The 20,164-nt window shown below is 47.5% G+C and overlaps 1 protein-coding gene across 1 annotated transcript in view; it reads left to right on the forward strand.

Moving 5' to 3' along the window:
• Positions 1-20,164, forward strand: part of TLL2 (tolloid like 2) — a 114,937-nt gene that overhangs the window by 36,800 nt on the left and 57,973 nt on the right. Inside the window, exon 3 of the mRNA XM_036265529.1 lies at positions 9,385-9,462. Coding sequence (XP_036121422.1) covers positions 9,385-9,462 — 78 coding nt within the window. The remainder of the gene's footprint in view (positions 1-9,384; positions 9,463-20,164) is intronic.

The following is a 20,164-nucleotide window of genomic DNA, read 5'->3' on the forward strand; positions in this document are numbered from 1 at the left end:
GTCAAGTAAAGGTTTAACCCAAGCAGCCCGGCTCTGGAGATTGCACTCTAGGTCCATCTTGCAAACCAGCTGACTTACTAGGACCTTAGGGACACAGCGATCTGGCTGGTTGTAGCTGTTACATCCATGGCCCCTGATGAACTTCACCTGGCATAGTCATTCTCTTGTACAGTCCTTTACCTCAGTGACTTGCTTTGGCCAAGAGGACAGTAGTAAGCAGATGCTGAAAAACATCAGGGCCCATCCTTTAGGGCTGCTGCCTCTTGGAACCCTGAGACCACCCTGCGGCTGTGAGGAAGCCCAAGGGAGCCATGTGGAGAAGCCACATGGAACAGAGCTGAGGCCCCAGACATGTGGCTCTAGCAGGGATGGGGAACCTTTTATCCGCCGAGGGCCATTTGGATATTTATAACATCATTCAGGGCCAAACAAAATTATTGACCTAAAAATTAGCCTGCTATATTTGGTCAGGCTTATTTGGTGAGGTGTGTGATGTTAGCTGTTATTGATTTCTCGGGCCTTATGTGGCTGGCGGGCTGGACAGTCACCTCAGCCACCCCCAGCCGTTCTGAGCCACCTAGTCCAGGCGGCAGACACGGAGGAACAGAGACAGGCCAGCCCGCTTGTTCCTCCCCCCGGTTCCAGCCCTCAGAGTCAGACGCAAGCATACAGTAGTTGTAATTTATAGCCACTCTGTTTAGAGGGATGATTTGTATGCAGCAGTGAATGATGGACACAGCCAAGAAGTCAGGGCCAGGCCGAGTACAAAAGATGTGGGCCAGGTATGCAAGAATACCTGGAGTCCAGGGCTCGAGGGAACTGGAGGTTTGAAGCCAGGTGAGCAACAGGTACTCTGAGAGCATCGCTAAGCAGAAGGTCTGTGTAGTTCATCCTACAATCAGGGGCCCAGAAAAATGGCGATGCAGGAGCTCAGGGTGGGTGGAGGTTCCCACTAAGCGACATGTAGGTCCCGCTGGAGGCTCTGGGAAAAGAAAGCTCAAATCTGCACGATGAAGCAGCCTCCCATGAGTTTCTGCCTGGACAGGAGCAAATTCTGAGGCCTCATCAGGCAGTGCAGGACACAGGTGGGGGCCGATTCGCTGCCCGGGGAAGGGAGGGCAGGATCTCAAGCGCCCACCCAACACTGTCTGAGAGAAGCCAGGGAAAGTTCTTACAGACCCTCCCGAGTTCCATCTTGCCAAGGTGTGGACTCCTTTTTTTTTTTTTCCATGGTCAGAGCAGTAAATCAGAAAAAAAAAAGATTGGACCACAGCTTTCCATCTGTGTAAACACAACTATGTTTCTTTCCCATCGGAAACAGGTTTCCCCAGCAACCGTGCGTGTGCGTGCGCACATCCACTGCGGACTGCACAGCACGTGCTTTGAGGCAGAGTGGACGCTGTGATCGCGTTCTTCTGTTTGGAAGTCCTTTTCTTTCCTGATTTTAGAAGTAATATACTGAATACATTTGGAAATTTCAGAAAGTATATGAGGAAATAAAAGTCACCCCAAAATCACCCACCAGAGATAATCACAATGGACATTTGGGGTAGTTCCATCCAATATTTTTTCTTTTTCTTTCATTTTTGTATATGCTTTTTAAAAAGGAGAGACTCATACTGGGCACTACTTCCTAACCTGCTTTTGACTTGTATATGAACATGTTTCCCATTTAGCCAACTTTCTTCTCAAACAGTTTAAAAGTTTACACAGTGTTCCATTATATCATAACTCATTTTACCATTCCCATACTGGGTGTGGTTGTTACAGTCTTTTATAAAAAATGTTGGGATGAATGTCTGCTGTCTTCAGCGCCAATCAGTTCCTTAGTACCAAGATCTAGAAGTCATACTGTCTGTTTTACAAAACTTTGGTGCATATTGCTAAATTCCTCATCAAATGTGATCGGTTTGTGTTGCTCCTCCACTAGCAGTGTACAAGAATTCCCATTGTGTCACACACTCGTCGATGTTACATCATTTCATCAACCAAAACTGGCAGTACTCTTGTAACTCATTCCCCTTTCCCTTCTTTAGCATTTGAAATTTGGCATAGATGTCAGACTTACTTGGCACCAAATGACTTAGGATTACACATTGATTATCATTGTGGTTGCCTAGTTCACTCCTCAATCAATCTGTTTAAGGGGCCTTGTCATTTTGCCTCCCTAATGAATAATGAAAACCTCAGCCCAGCTGGTGTGTCTTGCAGGTAGTTTTCTGACAGAGGTGTACAGATGTTTCATTCATTGGCCTTGCCTGGCTCAGACCAGGCCTGCACAGGTATTGGGTTGAGGGGCGGATTCTGGAGTCAGAGGGGCCCACCTTGGAATGCAAGTTTGGTCACTTACCAGCTGGATGACCTTGGACAATGTATTCATGAGACTCAGTTTTTCTTCTGTAAAAGAGAAATAATATTACTTACTCATGGGATTGTTGTGCATTTACATATGACCGGAGGGCATGGCAAATTAAGACGGCTTAGGCCGTGGTTCTGAGGATGAGACCGTGGGAGCTGGGGCGCTCACTCAGCCCTGGCTCCAGCCGCATCCGACTCTTATTATCCTTCTTCAGGACTCCTTTACTTCGCACCCCCACTTTTTTTCCCCTAGAATACTCTTCCCAACCCAAATGGATGTCCCTTTTTCATCACTGAGGTCTCCACTCCAATGCCATCCACCCAGAGAGACCTTCCCTGGGCTCACATCCGCCATTGCTCTTTCAAAAGCTGTTCTAATCTCTCCAGAGTGCTTAGTCCCTCCACGGAATGATTTGTTCTTTATTGTCGGTTTTCATCCCCTCCACTAGAACCATGAAGGCACCATGAGGGTAAGCCCTGGCCCCGCCTGGCCCTGCCTTCGGGCACCCAGCGCGCTGCTGCCCAAAGCAGGCTCTCAGCCAATATTTACCGAATGAACGGACTGGTAATGAAGTCATTTTTAGGCTCTTTACTGGAGATTACTTTTTCTTTTTCATGGAGTAAAGCAAAGCAGTTTCGCGCTAGATTTACATGTATTTATATGTATTTTACACATATTAAAAAGTCAGTGTTAACCTAAAAATAAAAAGTCAGAATGAGAAGCAGCAAGTGTTTATTTAAGATCAAATAATTGCAATTCGGGAAGAATGGATTCAGGCAGAAGCCCAAACAGTACCCCCCCCCTCCCCCCTTCCCCGGTACAGGAGAGGGACCCATAGGAAAAGGAAGGAAGAGGAGGTAAGTTATATCTTTGGTGCTGGATGAGGTGAGGTTCGATTTGTACTTCATGGACTGGCTTGAGATTCAGTCATTAGACAAAAGGCTAGATTTGTGCGCATTGATTGGTTAGAGATTTGGTCGCTGGTGAAGTCCACTTTCATCATCCCTGACGAACAGGATATTCTCGTTCTCACCGACTTCTTGGGATGTTGGCAGTTTTGTCCAGTTCGGAAGATAAAGAAAGGACGTCGTGCGGGGCATTTCCTCTGAAATAGCTACTCAGCTCTGTTTTAACATGGCTGCACTCATGTCATCTTTCACATGAGTAAACGTGAGAGGGAGGCATGTGATGCATGCTAAAGGCTTTGACACCACACCGATCTGGACAGAACCTCAACCTCTCCACCCAGTGGCTGTGTGTCCCCGAGAGCCTCAGTTACCCTCCGTGTAATGAGAATATACCCACCTGGGAGGGTGGCCTGAGGATTAAATCAATAACATATGTGTAATACCTGCAAATAATCAGCACGTAAATGGTAGTTATTCTTGTGTTTAAGAAAACCAAGACCCAAGTACTGTTTGGTTTTAACAATGAGTGGCGGAGGGAATAATTAATATAACATTAAAAAAATTTTTTTTTCTTTATTGATTTTAGAAAGAGAGGAAGGGAGAGGGAGAGAGAGATAGAAACATTGATGAGAGAGAACATTGTCCACCTCCTGCATGCCCCCCTGGGGATCGGGCCCACACCTGGGCATGTGCCCTGACCGGGAATCGAACCGGCGACCTCTTGGTGCATGGGTCGACGCTCAACCAGTGAGCCACACCGGCCAGGCTTAATGTAACATTTTATTTATTAATTACCAAATTAAGAATATGAATTCATACTCATTATTGTTCGAATGAACAAGACTGGTCTCTGGAACAAGGCTGTGCCCTCTGGGCTTTGGAAAAGCCTGTGCTTTTCTACCTAGACGTCTTTGGATGTACACAGTTAATATTTCATTAATTATGGTGGAGGGGCGTTGTGTGTACATCGGTGTCTCCTATGATGCATCTAATTAAGCCACTTTTTTGTTGGGAGCGGAAGAAAATTGGGCTTTCCCAAAGAAAAGCAGCTTGCTCCCTAAGTTGCTAACAGATTGCTTCTTAATTGAACTTGGGAGGTGAATTATATGGTGAATTAGAAAAAAGAACAACTCTGAATTTAGTGAATTGTTCCATAAAGGAAACTGTGGGATTGAATTGCAAATGCTGGGCAGAAACATTTCAGCCTGGCCCCAGGCATCACGGGCCACTGACCTCTGCTGTGTTTCAGTGAGAGGAGAGCAGCCTGGAGCTCTCTTTTCAGGGCCTGGAGGGCATTCTTTCCAGGGGACCAGCTGTAAGCCTGGGTTTCTTATGCAAAGGAGATGTTTGAATAAACCCCTGTGACAAATGAAACCTACAAGATCTCTGCATATTCTCTCACTGAAGAGGTAATTAACCAAAGATCAAATATGAGGAGATATAGATAGATAGATCTATGTTTTTTTCCAAATGTCTTTGTCTTGAAATCACACCCTAGGAAAAGTATATCCGCACACCCCGAGTCCCTCTCCCGTTGCCCCAGCCTTTGTCTTCATCGGGTTGCATTTCTTTCTTCCTTGTTCTGTGCGCCTATTACTGCGGTTCTAGCCACAGCCACACCTGTGTGTTTTTACGGAACCAGAGCAACACTTTCCACCAATTTAGATGTGAGGAATGACTTCTGGTGTGCGACGTCTGTCTCCAGCCCTACGTCTTCCATTCCTGGTGCACTTGGAAGGAGAGGGGTTGGCTGTAAGAAAATAATCACGAGATGGGGCTTCCTCTTACAGGATTCTCCGAATCTTGAATCTCAACCTTGGCTGCATTTTAGAACCACCCAGAGAGCTTTAAAAAATCCCAAGGCTGCGGCCATGCCCCGGACCAGGTAAACAAGAACCTCTGGGGGTGGGACCCAGGCATCAGTCCTTCTAAAAAGCTTCCCAGGTGATCCCAAGTGCAGCCAAGGTTGAGGACCACTGTTACAAGATACCTGCTTTCCTCCCTCCAGAGCTGATAAAGACAACTTTTCTATCAGTTAGGCTGTTAGAAACGATTGAGTTCTCTTTTTAAGTCCTGTCTACTCCATCCATCCATCCATCCATCCATCCATCCATCCATCCACCCATCCCAGATTTATTGAGTGCCTGCTCTGTGCCAGGCACAGTGTTGGCTGTTTGTTTTGGGACAAGACAAAGTCCCTTCCTTCAAAATGCTAAAAACTAGAAACCAGACGGGGGGTCAGCTGAGGAACAGGAAAGCACATGCCTTGTGATGAGGGATGTGCGTGCAGGAGCTGTGGGGGCGCAGAGAAGCTCCTCTAGCCTGAGAGAACAAGGGCACTCCCCAGAGGACGTGGCATCCGGCTGATGCTTGAAGGGCCATCGATTTGGGCCAGGTGAAGAGGTGGGTGTGGCCGAGGCTGGCACATCACTGAGAGGGAAGTGGAAATCCAAGGTGCTTAAGGTGCTGAGGGTGGCTGAGCTCAGGAGGGAAGTGGGGACAGTGGCGGGATCCCTAAGCCCCAGGTGGAGGAGGCCAGCTCAGGTGGAGGGGACAGATCACAGGGGCCTCATCGGCCACGTTAGGAGTTGGAAGTCACCCCAAGGGCAGTGGGGAGCCTTTCGAGGGTTTTCATCAGGGGAATGGCCAAACCTCATGAACGCCAGGTGGATCCCCGCTCAGCTGTACTGGAAGCATGAGGTGTGAGCTTCTGAGAAAGCTCTTCTCCGAAGGACGAGCCTTCGGGCTCTTGCTGGTCAGGATGACGGGGAGGGTCTGTGTTATTAACTGCCCATGGTCCCGGCCTCATCACTGACTTTGGATGTCCTCCCACAGACCTGGAAAAATGCCCTGGGTCCCTTGGGGGTAACCAGCCTCTCCCAGGCACCCCTTGTTCTCCTTGTTCTTTCTGGGTCTGAGGCTGAGGGGAAGGAGCACAGGTTTGGGGGTCAGACAGGACCCACTTCCAGTTGTCACCACTACTAACAATCCTTGTACTCTCAAGATAGGCAAGTCACTTCCTCTTGGAACCTTGTTTCTTCATCTGTAAAATGGGGATATTTATGGTCCGTTAGTCACTGGGTCCTTATGAGGCTAGAATTACACAATTCAAGGCAAGGAAAGCATTTAACATTGTTCTTAGTGCATGGTCGGCACCATAATTGGCTCCTGGTGAACACCGATTTTCCCTGCTCCATCTGCTGGGGGGCACCTGGTCTCCCCCCAACTCCAGAGCTTTATAACCCCAAGCACAGGAGGTAAAGGGAATCAGAAGTCCTCAACCCGTCTCCCCCAGCCTTTGCTCCGTAGCCACAGCCTGCAGCTAACCTTGGACCAATCTACCCAGGTATCCTTACGGGTCCATTTCGTGTGTTTCTCCACCCCTCATGCAGGAGCCAGGCAGGTCTGAACCTGCCAACCCTCCAGGCTGCAGTGCTGTATGGACTCTCCTTTCCAACCCCAGCTCCTGTGTCTCCCTCCCTACCCACGACCGAGAACCTCAATGGTCATACTCAAAGCTGCAGTCACAGAGCTCTTTCATGTCCTCTGGCTCTCATCTAGATCTCTCAGAATAAAAGCCCAAGTCCTGAAAATGGCTGGCAACGCCCCACATGAGCTGATTCTCCAGACCCCCACTGCCCACTGACCTCATTGCCTACTACTCTCTCCCTTGTGCATCCGTTCCAGTCATATCCGCTTCCCTCATGCCAAATATACTCCCGCCCCAGGGCCTTTGCACCTGCTATTCCCCCCTTTTGGAATGCTTTCAGATAGCTGCAGACTCTTTCCCTCACTTTCTTCAGGCTTCTGCTTTTTACCTCACCTGAAACCACAAACCCTCCTGCCTAGCATTCACTGTTTCCCTCACCTCCACTTATTTTCTTCATAGTGCTTCCTAACAGTCGACTTAGATACTTAGTTGTCGATTTGTTTATTGTTTTCTCTCCTACCCTCCATCAGAATATAATTTCCATGAGGTCAGGGTAGAGTTTGTTCAGTGTCATATCCGGCACAGCAGGAACAGCATCTGGCATGCTGCAGGTGCCGGATAAATATTTGTTGAATGAGTGAGTTCCTGAACAAACCATGACCTCATTTGGTCCTCGCAACAGCCCATTTGACGGATGAAAAATACTAGCGCCCAAGGCCTTATCCACAGTCACACAGTGGAGAGGAGGCTCAGCTAGTCCCAGAGCCCCGGCCTCGGGCTCCGCTTCGCTCCAGCACATGGCACATTCCTCTGCGGGCCAGCAGTTTTCATACCATCAGGATTTCCCCTGACCTTTAGCCTGAGAGGAAATGATATCGCAACTGGAAGAATACCCAGAGGGCTGGGAGCTGGCAGCGGACGCCCGGCAGCTGCAGGGAGTGTGTGAGTGGATTCCGAGTTGGCCAGAAAGGCATCGGAACGAGCAGGATGAAGGCATACAGAAATGTCAGCATGTGCCTGGCCCCCCGCCAGTGTCAGTCACCAGAGGGACGAGGTAGTCCGCACGTCAAGAGTTGAGATGTGGGACCGCAGGGCTGTCCGCAGGGCTTGTCTGGGGCCAGACCATGGGTTCCGTGTTTTGGACCCTTCCTAGCTGTGGGACACAGGAAAGATCATCGCGCTCTGCCCAGGGGACTTTCCTGAACCCTCTGCCTCCCTGATGGGCTGGGCAACCCTGGGATAATCATTTGTGTCTCAGTTTTCTTCTCTGTGAAAGGAATGCCACTCTGTCTGCCACTGAGTAGTCTACTTATGGTCACAGGGGACGTGCGGGAACTGTTTGGTAAGCTGCACATTTCTACACAAGAAATAGTTTTGCATTAGTAAAGAAGATTGTTCTGTAGTTGCTTTGGTGTGGATTCATGTGTATAATAGTCTCTCAGGTCCAGGCTTTGTCCTCAAACCTGCTTTCTGGTGTCACTACCCACCCAGTTGCTCCAGCCTCAAATGTAGGAGCCCTGGTGGCTGTCCTTAGTGCCATCAGCCTCTCTTACTGCTCTGCCTCCAACTCCATGTCTAACGTGACAGGTCCCCAACATCTCCATGCACTGTCCAGCCCACCCCACTGCTGTCTCTCGTCTGGACCTGCACAAGGCTCCTGTCTGATCACCGGCTTTCTCTTTGCCTGCCAGAGATCTTGGTAAAGCAGATACAAACATTCCCCTCTATCCCTCTCCTGCTTTAAACCCTGTCCCCCTCGGCCACCAAGGTCAGCACCTCCTCAGGGCAGGCCTGTTCCCGATGGTGTTCTGTCCCCATCCTGCCTTCTGCCGGGGTTGCAGTGGCCCAGATCTCCGTGTCACCTCCCTGGAAGGGCTTTTTCCGACCACCCTCTACGCAGCTGCTCCAGGCCTGCCCCACCACATGCTGATTTGATCTTCAGCGCACTTTCTGAACCAGCAATGATCTTATTTATTTTCTTGCTGCGTATTGTCCACCCATCTGGAAGGTGCACACCTGTCTTGTTCACTGCTGGATCCCCAGTGCTAGAACTGCACCTGACTCACAGTGGATGTGATGATAATTGGTGACTGACCATGTTCCCCGGGGGGGATGGATATGAACTGGCTCATGGATCATGGCTACTAGCAAGCAAATGCTAGCCTCGCTGTCCTGGACTGAGGCGCTGTCTGCAGAGTCTGACTTACAAGTTAAACAGAGCAGTTTCTAAAAGGAGGCTCACCCCGGATCAGAAACCAGAATGCCTGTTTCAGCCAAGGAGCAGTAGTAACCAGCTAGCCTGGTGCATTCCCCAGCAGGGGGACCCCGGGGAGCAGCTTGTTTGCATTTGGGCTTTCTTATGGAGGAGGTGAGGGAGCTGACTTTTTGGGATTTGCCTATTTGTATATTTCACTTCAAGTGCCCTTGAGCTGATCAAGGAGAGTAATATTTTTATAATTTGTGAATTATGTACATGTTATTAAAAAAAGTAGGTTCTTTTTTGCCCTAGTGTCTAGAACAGATCCCGGCATCCGGTAGGTGCTCAATAAACCTTTGTTGACAATATCTTTACTGCTCCACCTGTGCCTCTGATCGTCCCCCAGGTGACCGGGCGTCTCCCTCACCTCCTGGTGCTGGTGCAGAGAAGACTGATGAGTCATCACGTTCCTTTCTCCTCCTCCCTTCAGGTGGCCTTGAGGAGCCGTCGCTGGACAGCTGGCAGAACCCTGCGGCCAGGAACGCCAGCGGCGAGGAAGCTGGAAAGGGTAACACGGGACCCACCGGGCCTTTGGGTGCTTTTCTTTAAAACTGTGGTAAATTGTACATAACAGAAAAATCGCCATTTTAACGTGCACGGTTTAGTGGCGTTACGCGTCTTCACAGTGCCGTGTAGCCATCACCACTGTCTAGATCCGGATTGTTTCCAACCCCAGCAAAGGCAGCTCCAGGCCCACGGGCAGTCACGCCTCGTCTCCCGGCCCCCACACCCCAGCTTTGGGAACCTCTTTTTATCCCCTTCATCACAGTGGGCTAAGGAGTGCTGAAGTCTGTGGGCATGAGGGAGTGTGTCCTTTTATTGAGTGAGGTGGCTGGCTGCCAGGGAGAGGGATAGAAGGGTGGCGTTTGGTTGCTCAGAGACTGTAGGGTCTTTAGTTAAACTTTGAAATCTGTACTTGACCTTTCTAGAGCTCGGCTTGTGAGTTGCAGCCCCTGAGGGCTGAGAGGAGGGATGATGAAGTTCGGGGAGCTAGGGGCGAGTGGGCATGGAGGCAGGGAAGGAAACAAAGCTGGGTTGGGGCGAGGAGGGTGTAGACTAGAGAAGCTTGGGCTGTGGGAGAGGGCACAGGTGTGGATGTGGCCGTCTGTGGGCAAGGCCACCGGCCAGCAGATACCTGTCCGGGAGCACCACCAGCCCTGTCTGCACAGCGGTGCTCAGGCCGCGGGCGCTCTGAGGTGCTGAGGTTCCAGCCTGGAGGCTCTGGGATGGTGTCTCACTTTTGAAGAAGCTTTTCCTGCTCAGACAAGAGGGGCTGCTGGGCTTCTGCCAGCCCCAGTCCTGTGGGAACCAGGGCTCGCTGCCAGCAATGCGGTTCTTGTTTTGTTTGTTTGTTTTGTTAATCTTCACCCGAGGATATTTTTCCATTGATTTTTAGAGTGGAAGAGGGGAGACACATCGACTGGTTGCCTCCCACATGACTCCCGCCAGGGCCAGGGATTGAACATGCGAACCAGGTGTGTGCCTTTGACTGGGAATCTAACCCAGGACCCTTCGGTGTGGGCCAGGGCTCTAACCGCTGAGCAACAGTGGCCTGGGCAGTGGTTCTGCATAAAATGTATACAGAATAGTTTTAAAATGCCAGAAACCTGTGTTTGGAGATGACATGTAGGGAGGAAATAGAAATTATTATGTGCTTTCTTTTATGTTTTTGCTTTAATGTTATTTTATATTTCACACATACACATGCATATACATAATTTTACACAAATGCATATATATACATACATACATATATATGTATATAATTCACACAGATGTGTAAATGGAATAATGTAATGACATACTTTTTTTTTTTTTTTAATCCTCACCCGAGGTCATTTTTCCATTTTTTGTTCAGATAGAGTGGGAAGGAGAGAGAGAGAGAGAAACATCGACGTGAAAGGGACACATCGAGTGGCTGTCACCCGCACGACCCAACCAGGGCCGGGGACAAACTGCAACCGAGGTACGTGCCCTTAGCGAGAACCGAACCCGGGTCTCTCTGGACCGCAGGCCGACGCTCTAACCGCTGAGCCAAATCGGCCAGGGCTGACATACTTTTTTTTAATGTTGTCTTGTTTTCTTCTCCCATTAATTTGGCTCCCTCCTTCACTTCCTTTTTCCTACGGTCACCCCTCTACCCTTTCCTAGGTGTTGCACGCTAATGACTTTGTGTGCACCTTACATACTTCTCTCCATGCGCATATACTCACACGTACATGTAGAAACATATATATTGCTATAAGCTTTGTCATTTTTTAAAAAATTGGATCATATTTGCCCTGGCCGGTTTGGCTCAGAGGTTAGAGTGTTAACCCGTGAACCAAAGAATTGCGGGTTCAATTCCAGTCAAGGTCAAGAACTTTGGTTGTGGTTCAGTCCCTGGCCTTGGTCGGGGTTGTGTGGGAGGCAACCAATTGATGTGTCTCTCTCACATCAATGTTTCCCTCTCTCTCTCTCTCTCTCTCTCTCTCTCTCCCACTCTGTCTGAAGATATATGGAAAAATATCCTTGGGTGAGGATGAAAAAAAATTGGATCACATTTAATACATGTTTTTTTATGTATCATGTTTTTCTCACTCATCTATACCTTATGGGAAATTCCTCTAAGACACTTGTTATAACTTCAATTTATTCTTTTGAATAATTGCAAAATATGCCTGGTATGAATGGACCGTAATTTTTCAATCCTTTTTTTTATCAATTATTATTCACTTCACTTCAAGTTTTTGCCATCGTGAATAATGCTGCTAGAATATGTTTCCATAGCAACTTAAACCTGTGCCCTTCCCCCCATATTCTTTCTAACTCTAGGTATTATCAGCATTTTCAATAATGTAAACGGTAGCTTATTATTACATAATTTGTATTTCTCTGACTGCTGGTGACTGTAGGCATCTTTTCCCACCTTTGCCAGCGATTTGGAGTTGTACTTCTGTGACTCACCCTTTCCTGTCCTTTACCCATTTCTTTTTCTGGGTTTCTGATCCCCCTCTGGTCAGTGTGACCTCAGTTTAGCTCCCACTCCCCACCACCACCGTAAGGCAATTGCAAACTTGGTTTCCAGTCACACAGTTTGCTTCTGGGACCATGTGCAAGCCCCCCTTTCAAATCTGTATTTAACTGCTTTGTGTATTCAAACATATTTTGACTTATGTGTGTTTAGGCTCCCCAGACATCTGGTAAACTCAGTGGCACTTCATTTTGGCCACGGCTGGCCAGCCCTTATTGGTAACAAAGGAACATGAGGTGTGGAGATGAAACCAGAGGGTTTGCCGTCACATTGCAGTGATGCAGATGCCACACCTAAAGTTTCCTTCCCGATTTAAGTGCTTTAGTGTCGCATTAAAAGTACCCCCAAACTTAGTGATGTCACACAGTGGTTTGTTGTCTTTCATGATTCTGTGGGTTGGCTGGGCTCAGTGGCGTGGTCCTTTGGTTGATGTTGGCGGGGGTCACTTACTTGACTATATTCAGCGAGAAGCTGGGTCCAAAACAGCTGTAGTCACGCCCCGGCCCTTCAGTGTGCCTCCAGGTGGCTCCTCTCTCCACGTGGCCTTCACCACTTAGTTGTCTGCCCTGAGACTTCTTTATAGCATGGCAGCTGGCTTCCCAGGGGGCGGAAGCAGAAGCCATCAGTCGACCTAAGGCCTGGACTCAGAATTCCCTGAAGGCTGCTTCAGCCACATTCTACTGGTCACAACAAGCCGAAGTCCAGCCCGGGTTCAAAGAGAAGAAAACAGATTCCACCCCTGATATGAGAGGTGGCAGGAGCTCACAGGGATGAGAGGATTTGCTGGTGGCTGCATTTGGAGACCATCCGCCACGTTCCCTCACTGCCTCTCACCTGCTCCGCAGTGGTAGACACTGTCAGGGTGTTTGTTTGTTTGTTTTTAATATTTACTAGTTTATTGGGTGTAAAATGACCCGACCAAATAAACTTGGAGAGTCAGACACACTTGGGTTTGCATCCCAGCTCAGCCACTTAGTAGCTACGACCTTGGGTAAGTTTTCTAACTCCTCCTAAGAGATTTGGAGAATTAGAAGTAATTTGTGTACAAAGTGTACAGCCAGGTGCTGTTATGTAAACGGTTCTCCATGAGTGTAGCACCTCCACTACGTCTCCACCTCCACCTCCAAGAATATATTATCCAGTGTTGAAAGTGCATCGTCCACCTCTGGACTGGAGTCCCACAGCTGTTCAACAGCTGCATAGAAACACAATTAAGAGGGACAGGAAGGAATTAAGCTGCTGCAGCCCATTAAAATTCTGCCTCTGGTGGGGCTGTGCACAATACCGCACTGCAACAAGAGGCCTTCTTGGGTTTTTAAGGACGATGATGACAGCACTCCCCTGCCCCCCCCCCCCCAATCCTAAAGCTGGCTAAATCCATTGTCTGTAGCTCCTCAAATGAGCCTGGTTTGTTTGAAGAGGATAATGTCCAGGTGAGGCCAGTCCTTCTCTGTGACAGCTGCAGGCGAGCAGGTCTTTATGCAGCCAGGGCAATCCTGAGGGGAAAGGAGACCCCGAAGGGGAGGGGAGGCAGAGTGTTCCAGCCTGTCCCTCGGGCTCCTCATCCACTCGTCCCGCCCGGACACTGTCAGGCCCCAGCTTGGGTGCTTCTTGTTTTGTTTGAATTAAAGATAAGGCGAGTTGTGTCCATCTCAGAGTCTCTTTTAATCACAACCTGCCCCCCTCCTGCCACCCGAGGAAGAGAGACCGCCCAAGCAGGAGAAAGGGTCGGAGGGCAGCCCTGGGCCCACTGGCTTTGGCGGCCGCTTTATTTCCTGGCTTTATGTGTCTCCCCTCAGCCCTGACGGTGGGGATTTGTGCTTCCAGCCCTGGGCAGGGCTGGGGGCTCGGAGAACTGCTCACTCAGCACCCCCCAGGCAGACTGTTTGGTCTCAGGAGCCTCCCTGCCCCGGAGATGGGAGCTCAGCCTGCGCCCGAGGCTGATAATGGGATCAACGACACGGCCTGTGACTGCTCCACGCACGAGGCTGTGAGCGTTTTGCTGGAGCCTGATTTCCAGACCCGCGTTCATGATGGAGAACGGACCTTGCACTGCCAAGGCAGCCCCTGTGGCGTTGTGCTGCAGCAAGTACTCATGGAATCTGGTTGCACCAGAAAATAGGAACCCCACCAATTCGGGTGCAGAGCCTCCCTCAGTACCGAACCCCCGCATGTCACTTCCGTCAGTGCATCTGGCTGTAGCCGCGGAGCCTAACTTCAGGCATTTTTTCTGGTTTGTCCCCACATGCAGACCTTGATAGCCGTGGCTGCAGCTCGCCTTGAGCCCTCACCACAGCAGGCGTTTGACATTCATTACCTGGGTCAGTGCCCGCACCGCCACCGGGCAGCAGGAAGGAAGGCTCAGGGGAAGGTGGCTTTTCCAAAGCTACACAGGTAGCAAACGGCAGTGTTTACCCTGAGCTTAAGTCCCCCTGGCCCCAAACCCCTTGCTCTTAACCTTTGGGCTATGTCAGTGGTTCTCAAACTAACCTGCACTTTTGAATCGCCTGGGGAGCTTTAAAAACTACAGATGCCTTCTCCTCACTCTAGGCCCACTGAGTCACCATCTCAGGGCAGAGGGGCTGACACCAGAATTTTTTTAAAGCTCCTTAGTCCCTGGCCGGTGTGGCTAAGTGGTTAGGGCATCGGACCGTGCACCGAAGGGTCTCGGGTTTGATTTCCTGTCAAGGGCACGTACCTGGGTTGCAGGTTTCACCCCAGGCCCTGGTCGGGGCACGTATGGGAGGCAACCAATCGATGTGTCTCTCTCACATCAGTGTTTCTCTGTCTCCCCCCTGCTCCACACTCTCTCCAAAAATCAATGGATAAAATATCCTCAGGTGAGGATTAACAGCAAACAAATAAATAAAGCTCCTCAGCTGATTCAAGTGGGCATAGGTGTGAGAACCGCTGTGCAGAACAACCCAGTGTCCCCTTCCAGCGAGGGCTGCTCTCTGGTCGGTCAGGATTGCCACAGCTCAGACCAGGTGCGAACTTGCCCGTCATCTGCGGGCCGAGGGTCATGCAGATGGCTGGACTGTCTGGGTGTTCACTTCCAGTGTGGGAGTGACCGGCTGACTAATTGAAAATTCGCAGTTCCTCGCTTGGGAAGGCTAGGTCAGGCCTGGTTCTGTTTATGACACGGCTGTGGCTTCAGCTGGAGATGGAACATTGAATAGTTACGGCCGCTCTGCTGCTTCAGCGAGGACAGGGTCCACTCCCAGGGTCAGGGAATTTAAATGGACTTTATCCCGCAGCCCACCCCACCCCCAGCGTGTTAAATCCTTTTAGACGCCCCAGAGCTCCTTTTCAAATGCAGGGCTCTGGGCCATAATAAATAATTACATCCTTCTATTTGGACTCCGATTCCAGATAGTAGTAATCCAAGAAAATCCAATAATGACAGTTGCATTAAGATCCTTCTTCCAGGCTAAGCGGAACATCTGTTTAGACATATTTTTAATCGGCAAATGCTTCCTGTGTTGAGTCCTTGGCAAATTAAATTTCTCACTGGACCGAGGGGGAAGCTGTCATTCAATAACCCATCTCTGAAAATTACACCCGGTCTCTTTCCAGGTGCACTTTAGATTTTCCCATGCTGACTCGGCTGCATACCGGCCCCGACAGCACTGGGTCACTTGCATGTGTAACACAGCTTGTCTGAGAAACATGGTGTCTCAGTGTTAGTGCCTCCAAGAGAGAAGTATTTTTGTCCATTCTCCAAAGGAGAGTTGGAGGCAGAGGAAAATTCAGAGACTTGTTGAAAACCATACGGGAAATGAATCACAAACTTCCACTTGCTAAATCGCTGCCTGTGATTACTTAGGACGTGATGAGTCTCAGGGTTTAAACATTAAGGGCTCCAGGGCTGCCAATATTTCGAAGAGGTTTCCACCACAGAATAATTTGGACTGCTGGGATGTTTATTTTTAGCATAACTCATCCATTCTTTAATTAATTCATTCAAAATACGAAAGCTCTGAATGTTTACCACCAACCAGGCACGGTGCTCGGTGTGAATAGTGTGAACAAACCAGTTGCAGTTCCTGGTCCCGGGAAGTTTCAGGCTCCTGGGCCACTCATGTTTGAAACCTGGGTGCAATCTGTAGTCCAGGGCTGAGGCCAAGCAGGTTATGTCAGTGGGTGAAGCTGGCTGGACAGGACAGTGAAGCAGGAGAGATCCCGGCAACGGGAAAACGTGGGCCCTGACGGTGGGGAGCAGGTGCTACTTAGCTCCAGTGGCTTGTAAATGACAGAAGATGGGCTCACTGTCTCCAGGGCTTTCTGTTTTTCAAGAAAAACTAGAAAATCTGCATTCTTATGTGAAATCTTTTGATTTTTAAAAATTGGCTACTAAAGGGAGACTAAAAAAACAACAACAAAAAACCCACAGTGTGGGCCAAACGTGTTCAGGCCAAACAAAACACATCTGTGGGGTGGGTTATCCCAGGAGCTGCAAGTGTCTGACTTCTGGTCTAGAAGCTCTAGCAGTGAAACAGTCAGGTTCAGGTTCGGAAACGCGTTCCGTGCCAGCTCTCTGGTTCCGGCCGTGCGCACGAGTAGGACCTCTTATACAAACACAGACGTGCTGAAGAAATATGTAACCTTTTCTCCACCCCAAATTAAAAATACAGAGTTGGGCTCAAAGGACGGAGAGGGAAGTTGCCCTGGTCAGAAGAGAACAGGGAGCAGAAGCACGTGAAACTGGCCTTCGGGTGGTGGCGAGACTGCGGAGGACGGGCAGGCGCTCTCTGTCTCTCTTGGGCTCGAGTGGGGAAAATATCTTCTACGAGAAACTGAATCCCCAAGCCTGTTCCTCATACAGGTACAAGTTCTCAAGTGACATTTCCCGTATATGGAAACCCTGAACTTAGAAGTTAATGTAGAAATTGATCAAGGATCGCCCTGGCCGGTTTGGCCGCTCTCGTCGGCCTGCGGTCCTGAGAGACCCGGGTTCGGTTCCCGCTAAGGGCACGTACCTCGGTTGCAGTTTGTCCCCGGCCCTGGTCGGTTGTGCGGGTGGCAGCCACTCGATGTGTCCCTTTCACGTCGATGTTTCTCTCTCTCTCTCTCTGTTCCCCCCCCCCCCCCACTCTACCTGAACAAAAAATGGAAAAATGTCCTCGGGTGAGGATATAAAAAAAAAAAAAAAAGAAAGAAAGAAATTGATCAAGGATCTACAGAATCCCAGGAACCCAGAAAAAATGAAACATGGGGCCACACTCATGATGGGGGGCATGTGGGACTCCTCCCCTAAAAAGAAAATTTTTAATTTTTTTATTTAAAACATTTTTCTGTTAATCCTCACCCAAGGATACTTTTTTCCACTGCTCTTTTAGAGAGAGTGGAAGACAGGGAAGTGGGGAGAGAGAAACATCGATGCGAGAGAGACACATTGATTGTTTGCCTCCTACACAATCCCGACCAGGGCCAGGGATCAAACCAAACCTGCAACCCAGGTATGTGCCCTTGACCGGAATCGAACCTGAGACCATTCAGTTTGTGGGCCAATGCTCTAACGGCTGAGCCAAACCAGCCAGGGCAAAATAAGCTTTAATTAAAAACAGTAGAAACACAAAATGTTAATCTGTGAAGGAGAATCAGCAGAGACAATATATGGGGGAATTAATACTGGAAGATATAGAAATAATAGAACAATCTGAAGGAGATTAAATAAGTATACATAAAATAAATAAAGAGCCAATGGAAGAATTTGAACTATAGTGGGGAAAAAACAAAACTAAAACAGAAGGGCAGGCAAATTTGGAAGCCACTAAATAGGACTTCTAGAAATGACAACTATGATTGTTGAAACTGGACTGAAATACATGTTATATTGAACAAAACTGAAGAGAGAATTATTGAAGTAGAAATTAGATCTAAGGAGAACTTAGACGTTTTATCATTGAGATAAGGAGACAGAAAATGTGAAAAAAGGTAAAGCAACATGAAGGATCCAATGAGTGTTTCATGTGTAATCAATAGGAATTCTAGAAAATGAGAGAACTCCCAAAGAGAGATTGGGAAAGAGAACCCAGTGGTCAGATAGGAAATAGGATATTCCAAAATGAAAGAAAGATATGAAATTTCAAGAATACTGAGTCTCAAGTAGAGAATTCCAACAAATCCACATGTAGACGATTATAATGGTGTTCAGGAACACCAAAGACAAAGAAAAAAAGAAGGAAAACAGAACAAAAGAATGGGTGAAGGAATGACTGTTAAATTAAAAGGATATCTCCCATTGGCAACAATAAAGACCAAAAGACATTGGGATACTATCTTTGAAGTGCTGAGGGAAAAATATCATTCAACTTGGGGTCCTGTACATTCCCAGCTAAACTTTGTGTCCAGAGTGAGGATAAATAAACTGAGAGAAGATAAAGTAAATAATGAGGATGAAATAAACTTAGAGAGTTTATTATCATCAAGAAAGAATAATTAAAGATGCATTTCCAGGGAGATTTGAGATGCAAGACGTAGCAATTAGCAAAGAAAAGGGGGACTATGAAGGTAGATATAAGTCTGTTGCAAACCAACAAACCGTCAATAATAGTGTCTAATTTGGGGTCTTAAAAACAAGTAAACAGTAACATGAAAATTTTGAGGATCTATTTATAAATTAAAACATTTTAAGATCCTTGTATTCTCAGAATAAGAATAGACATTCTGATTTCTTCAAGTCTATCTTCTATTTCACTAATTCTTTATACTTTGTTGAGTGTGAATGTTAAAAATTAAAGGCAATACTGAAGGCTAGAAAGGAGATAATGGAAATGAAAGGTAAATATAGAAAAACATCTTAATCCAACAGGAAGCAATAAAGGAGAAAACAGAAACAAAGAAAAATATAACAAAAAGAAAGGGAAAAAAAGAAGGAAATAAGCCCAGGTGTATCAGTTATAAAATAAGTGCAATTCATCTGTTAAAAGAGAGATTCTCAAATTGAACAACAAGGAAAAAAAATAGCTATTTGTCATTTTAACAGACACATTTAAACTGTAATTACACTTACATGCAACAATCCTCAACAAAATAAAAACCAACAATAAAGAAAATAATTGTACAGCATAATCAAATGGAATTTATTTCAGATATGTAAGGGTGTTCCGCATTTGAAAGTCAATCAGTAACCAACAGTATCAACAAGCTAAAAGAAAATTTCTAGCCCTGGCCAGTTTGGCTCAGTGGTTAGAGCATCGGCCTGCGGTCCAGAGAGACTTGGGTTTGGTTTCCGCTAAGGGCATGTACCTCGGTTGCAGTTTGTCCCTGGTCCTAGTTGGTCGTGTGGGTGGCAGCCACTCGATGTGTCCCTTTCACGTCGATGTTTCTCTCTCTCTCTCTCTCTCTTCCTCTCTCTCCCTCCCACTCTGAACAAAAAATGGAAGAATGTCCTCAGGTAAGGATTAAAAATAAGAAGAAGAAGAAGAAGAAGAAGAAGAAGAAAAATTCTATGAGTACATTAGCTGATGCAGAAAAAAAACATTTCACAAAATCTAACATCTATTTATGATAAAAATTCAGGAAGTTAGGAAGAAAGAAAGTATCTTAACTTGATAAATAGCATGAATCAAAAACACCCCTGGCTTACTTCGCACTCATGGTGAAGGACTGAATGCCCCTGGAGGTTGGGAGCAAGGCAGGGAGATCCGCGTTGATGCCTAGTCCTGGGACCATTCAACGCAGTTCTGGAAGACACTGCAGCGAGGCAAGAACAAGAAATTAAAGGCATAAAAATTGAAAAGGAAGAAATAAAAGTGTTTTTATTTTGAAATAACAAATTTATAGAAGATCAGAAGGAATCTACAAGAAACAAATAAACAAGCATAAAACTCCTAGAATAAAATGAGTTTAGCAAGATGGCAGAATACAAGACCAAAGCACAAAATTCGCTTATATGTCTATATACTAACAATGAACATGCAGAAACCAAAATTAAAAACACAACACCATTTATAATAAAAGAAAATGAAACACTTAGATGTACACTGAAAGAAAACATGTACAATATTTATATACAGTTATGCTCTTCATGACCATGTTTTGGTCAGCGATGGGCCACACGTGTGATGGTGGTAAAACCACGTATCCGAGGTGTGTACTAGGCTATGCCATCTAGGTTTGTGTAAGTGCACTCTGTGATGTTCACACAATGATGAAATCACCTAACAAAGCATTTCTCAGAATGTATTCCTTC

Source organism: Molossus molossus, unplaced genomic scaffold, assembly GCF_014108415.1.
Source record: "Molossus molossus isolate mMolMol1 unplaced genomic scaffold, mMolMol1.p scaffold_m16_p_17, whole genome shotgun sequence".
NCBI classification, from domain to species: domain Eukaryota; kingdom Metazoa; phylum Chordata; class Mammalia; order Chiroptera; family Molossidae; genus Molossus; species Molossus molossus.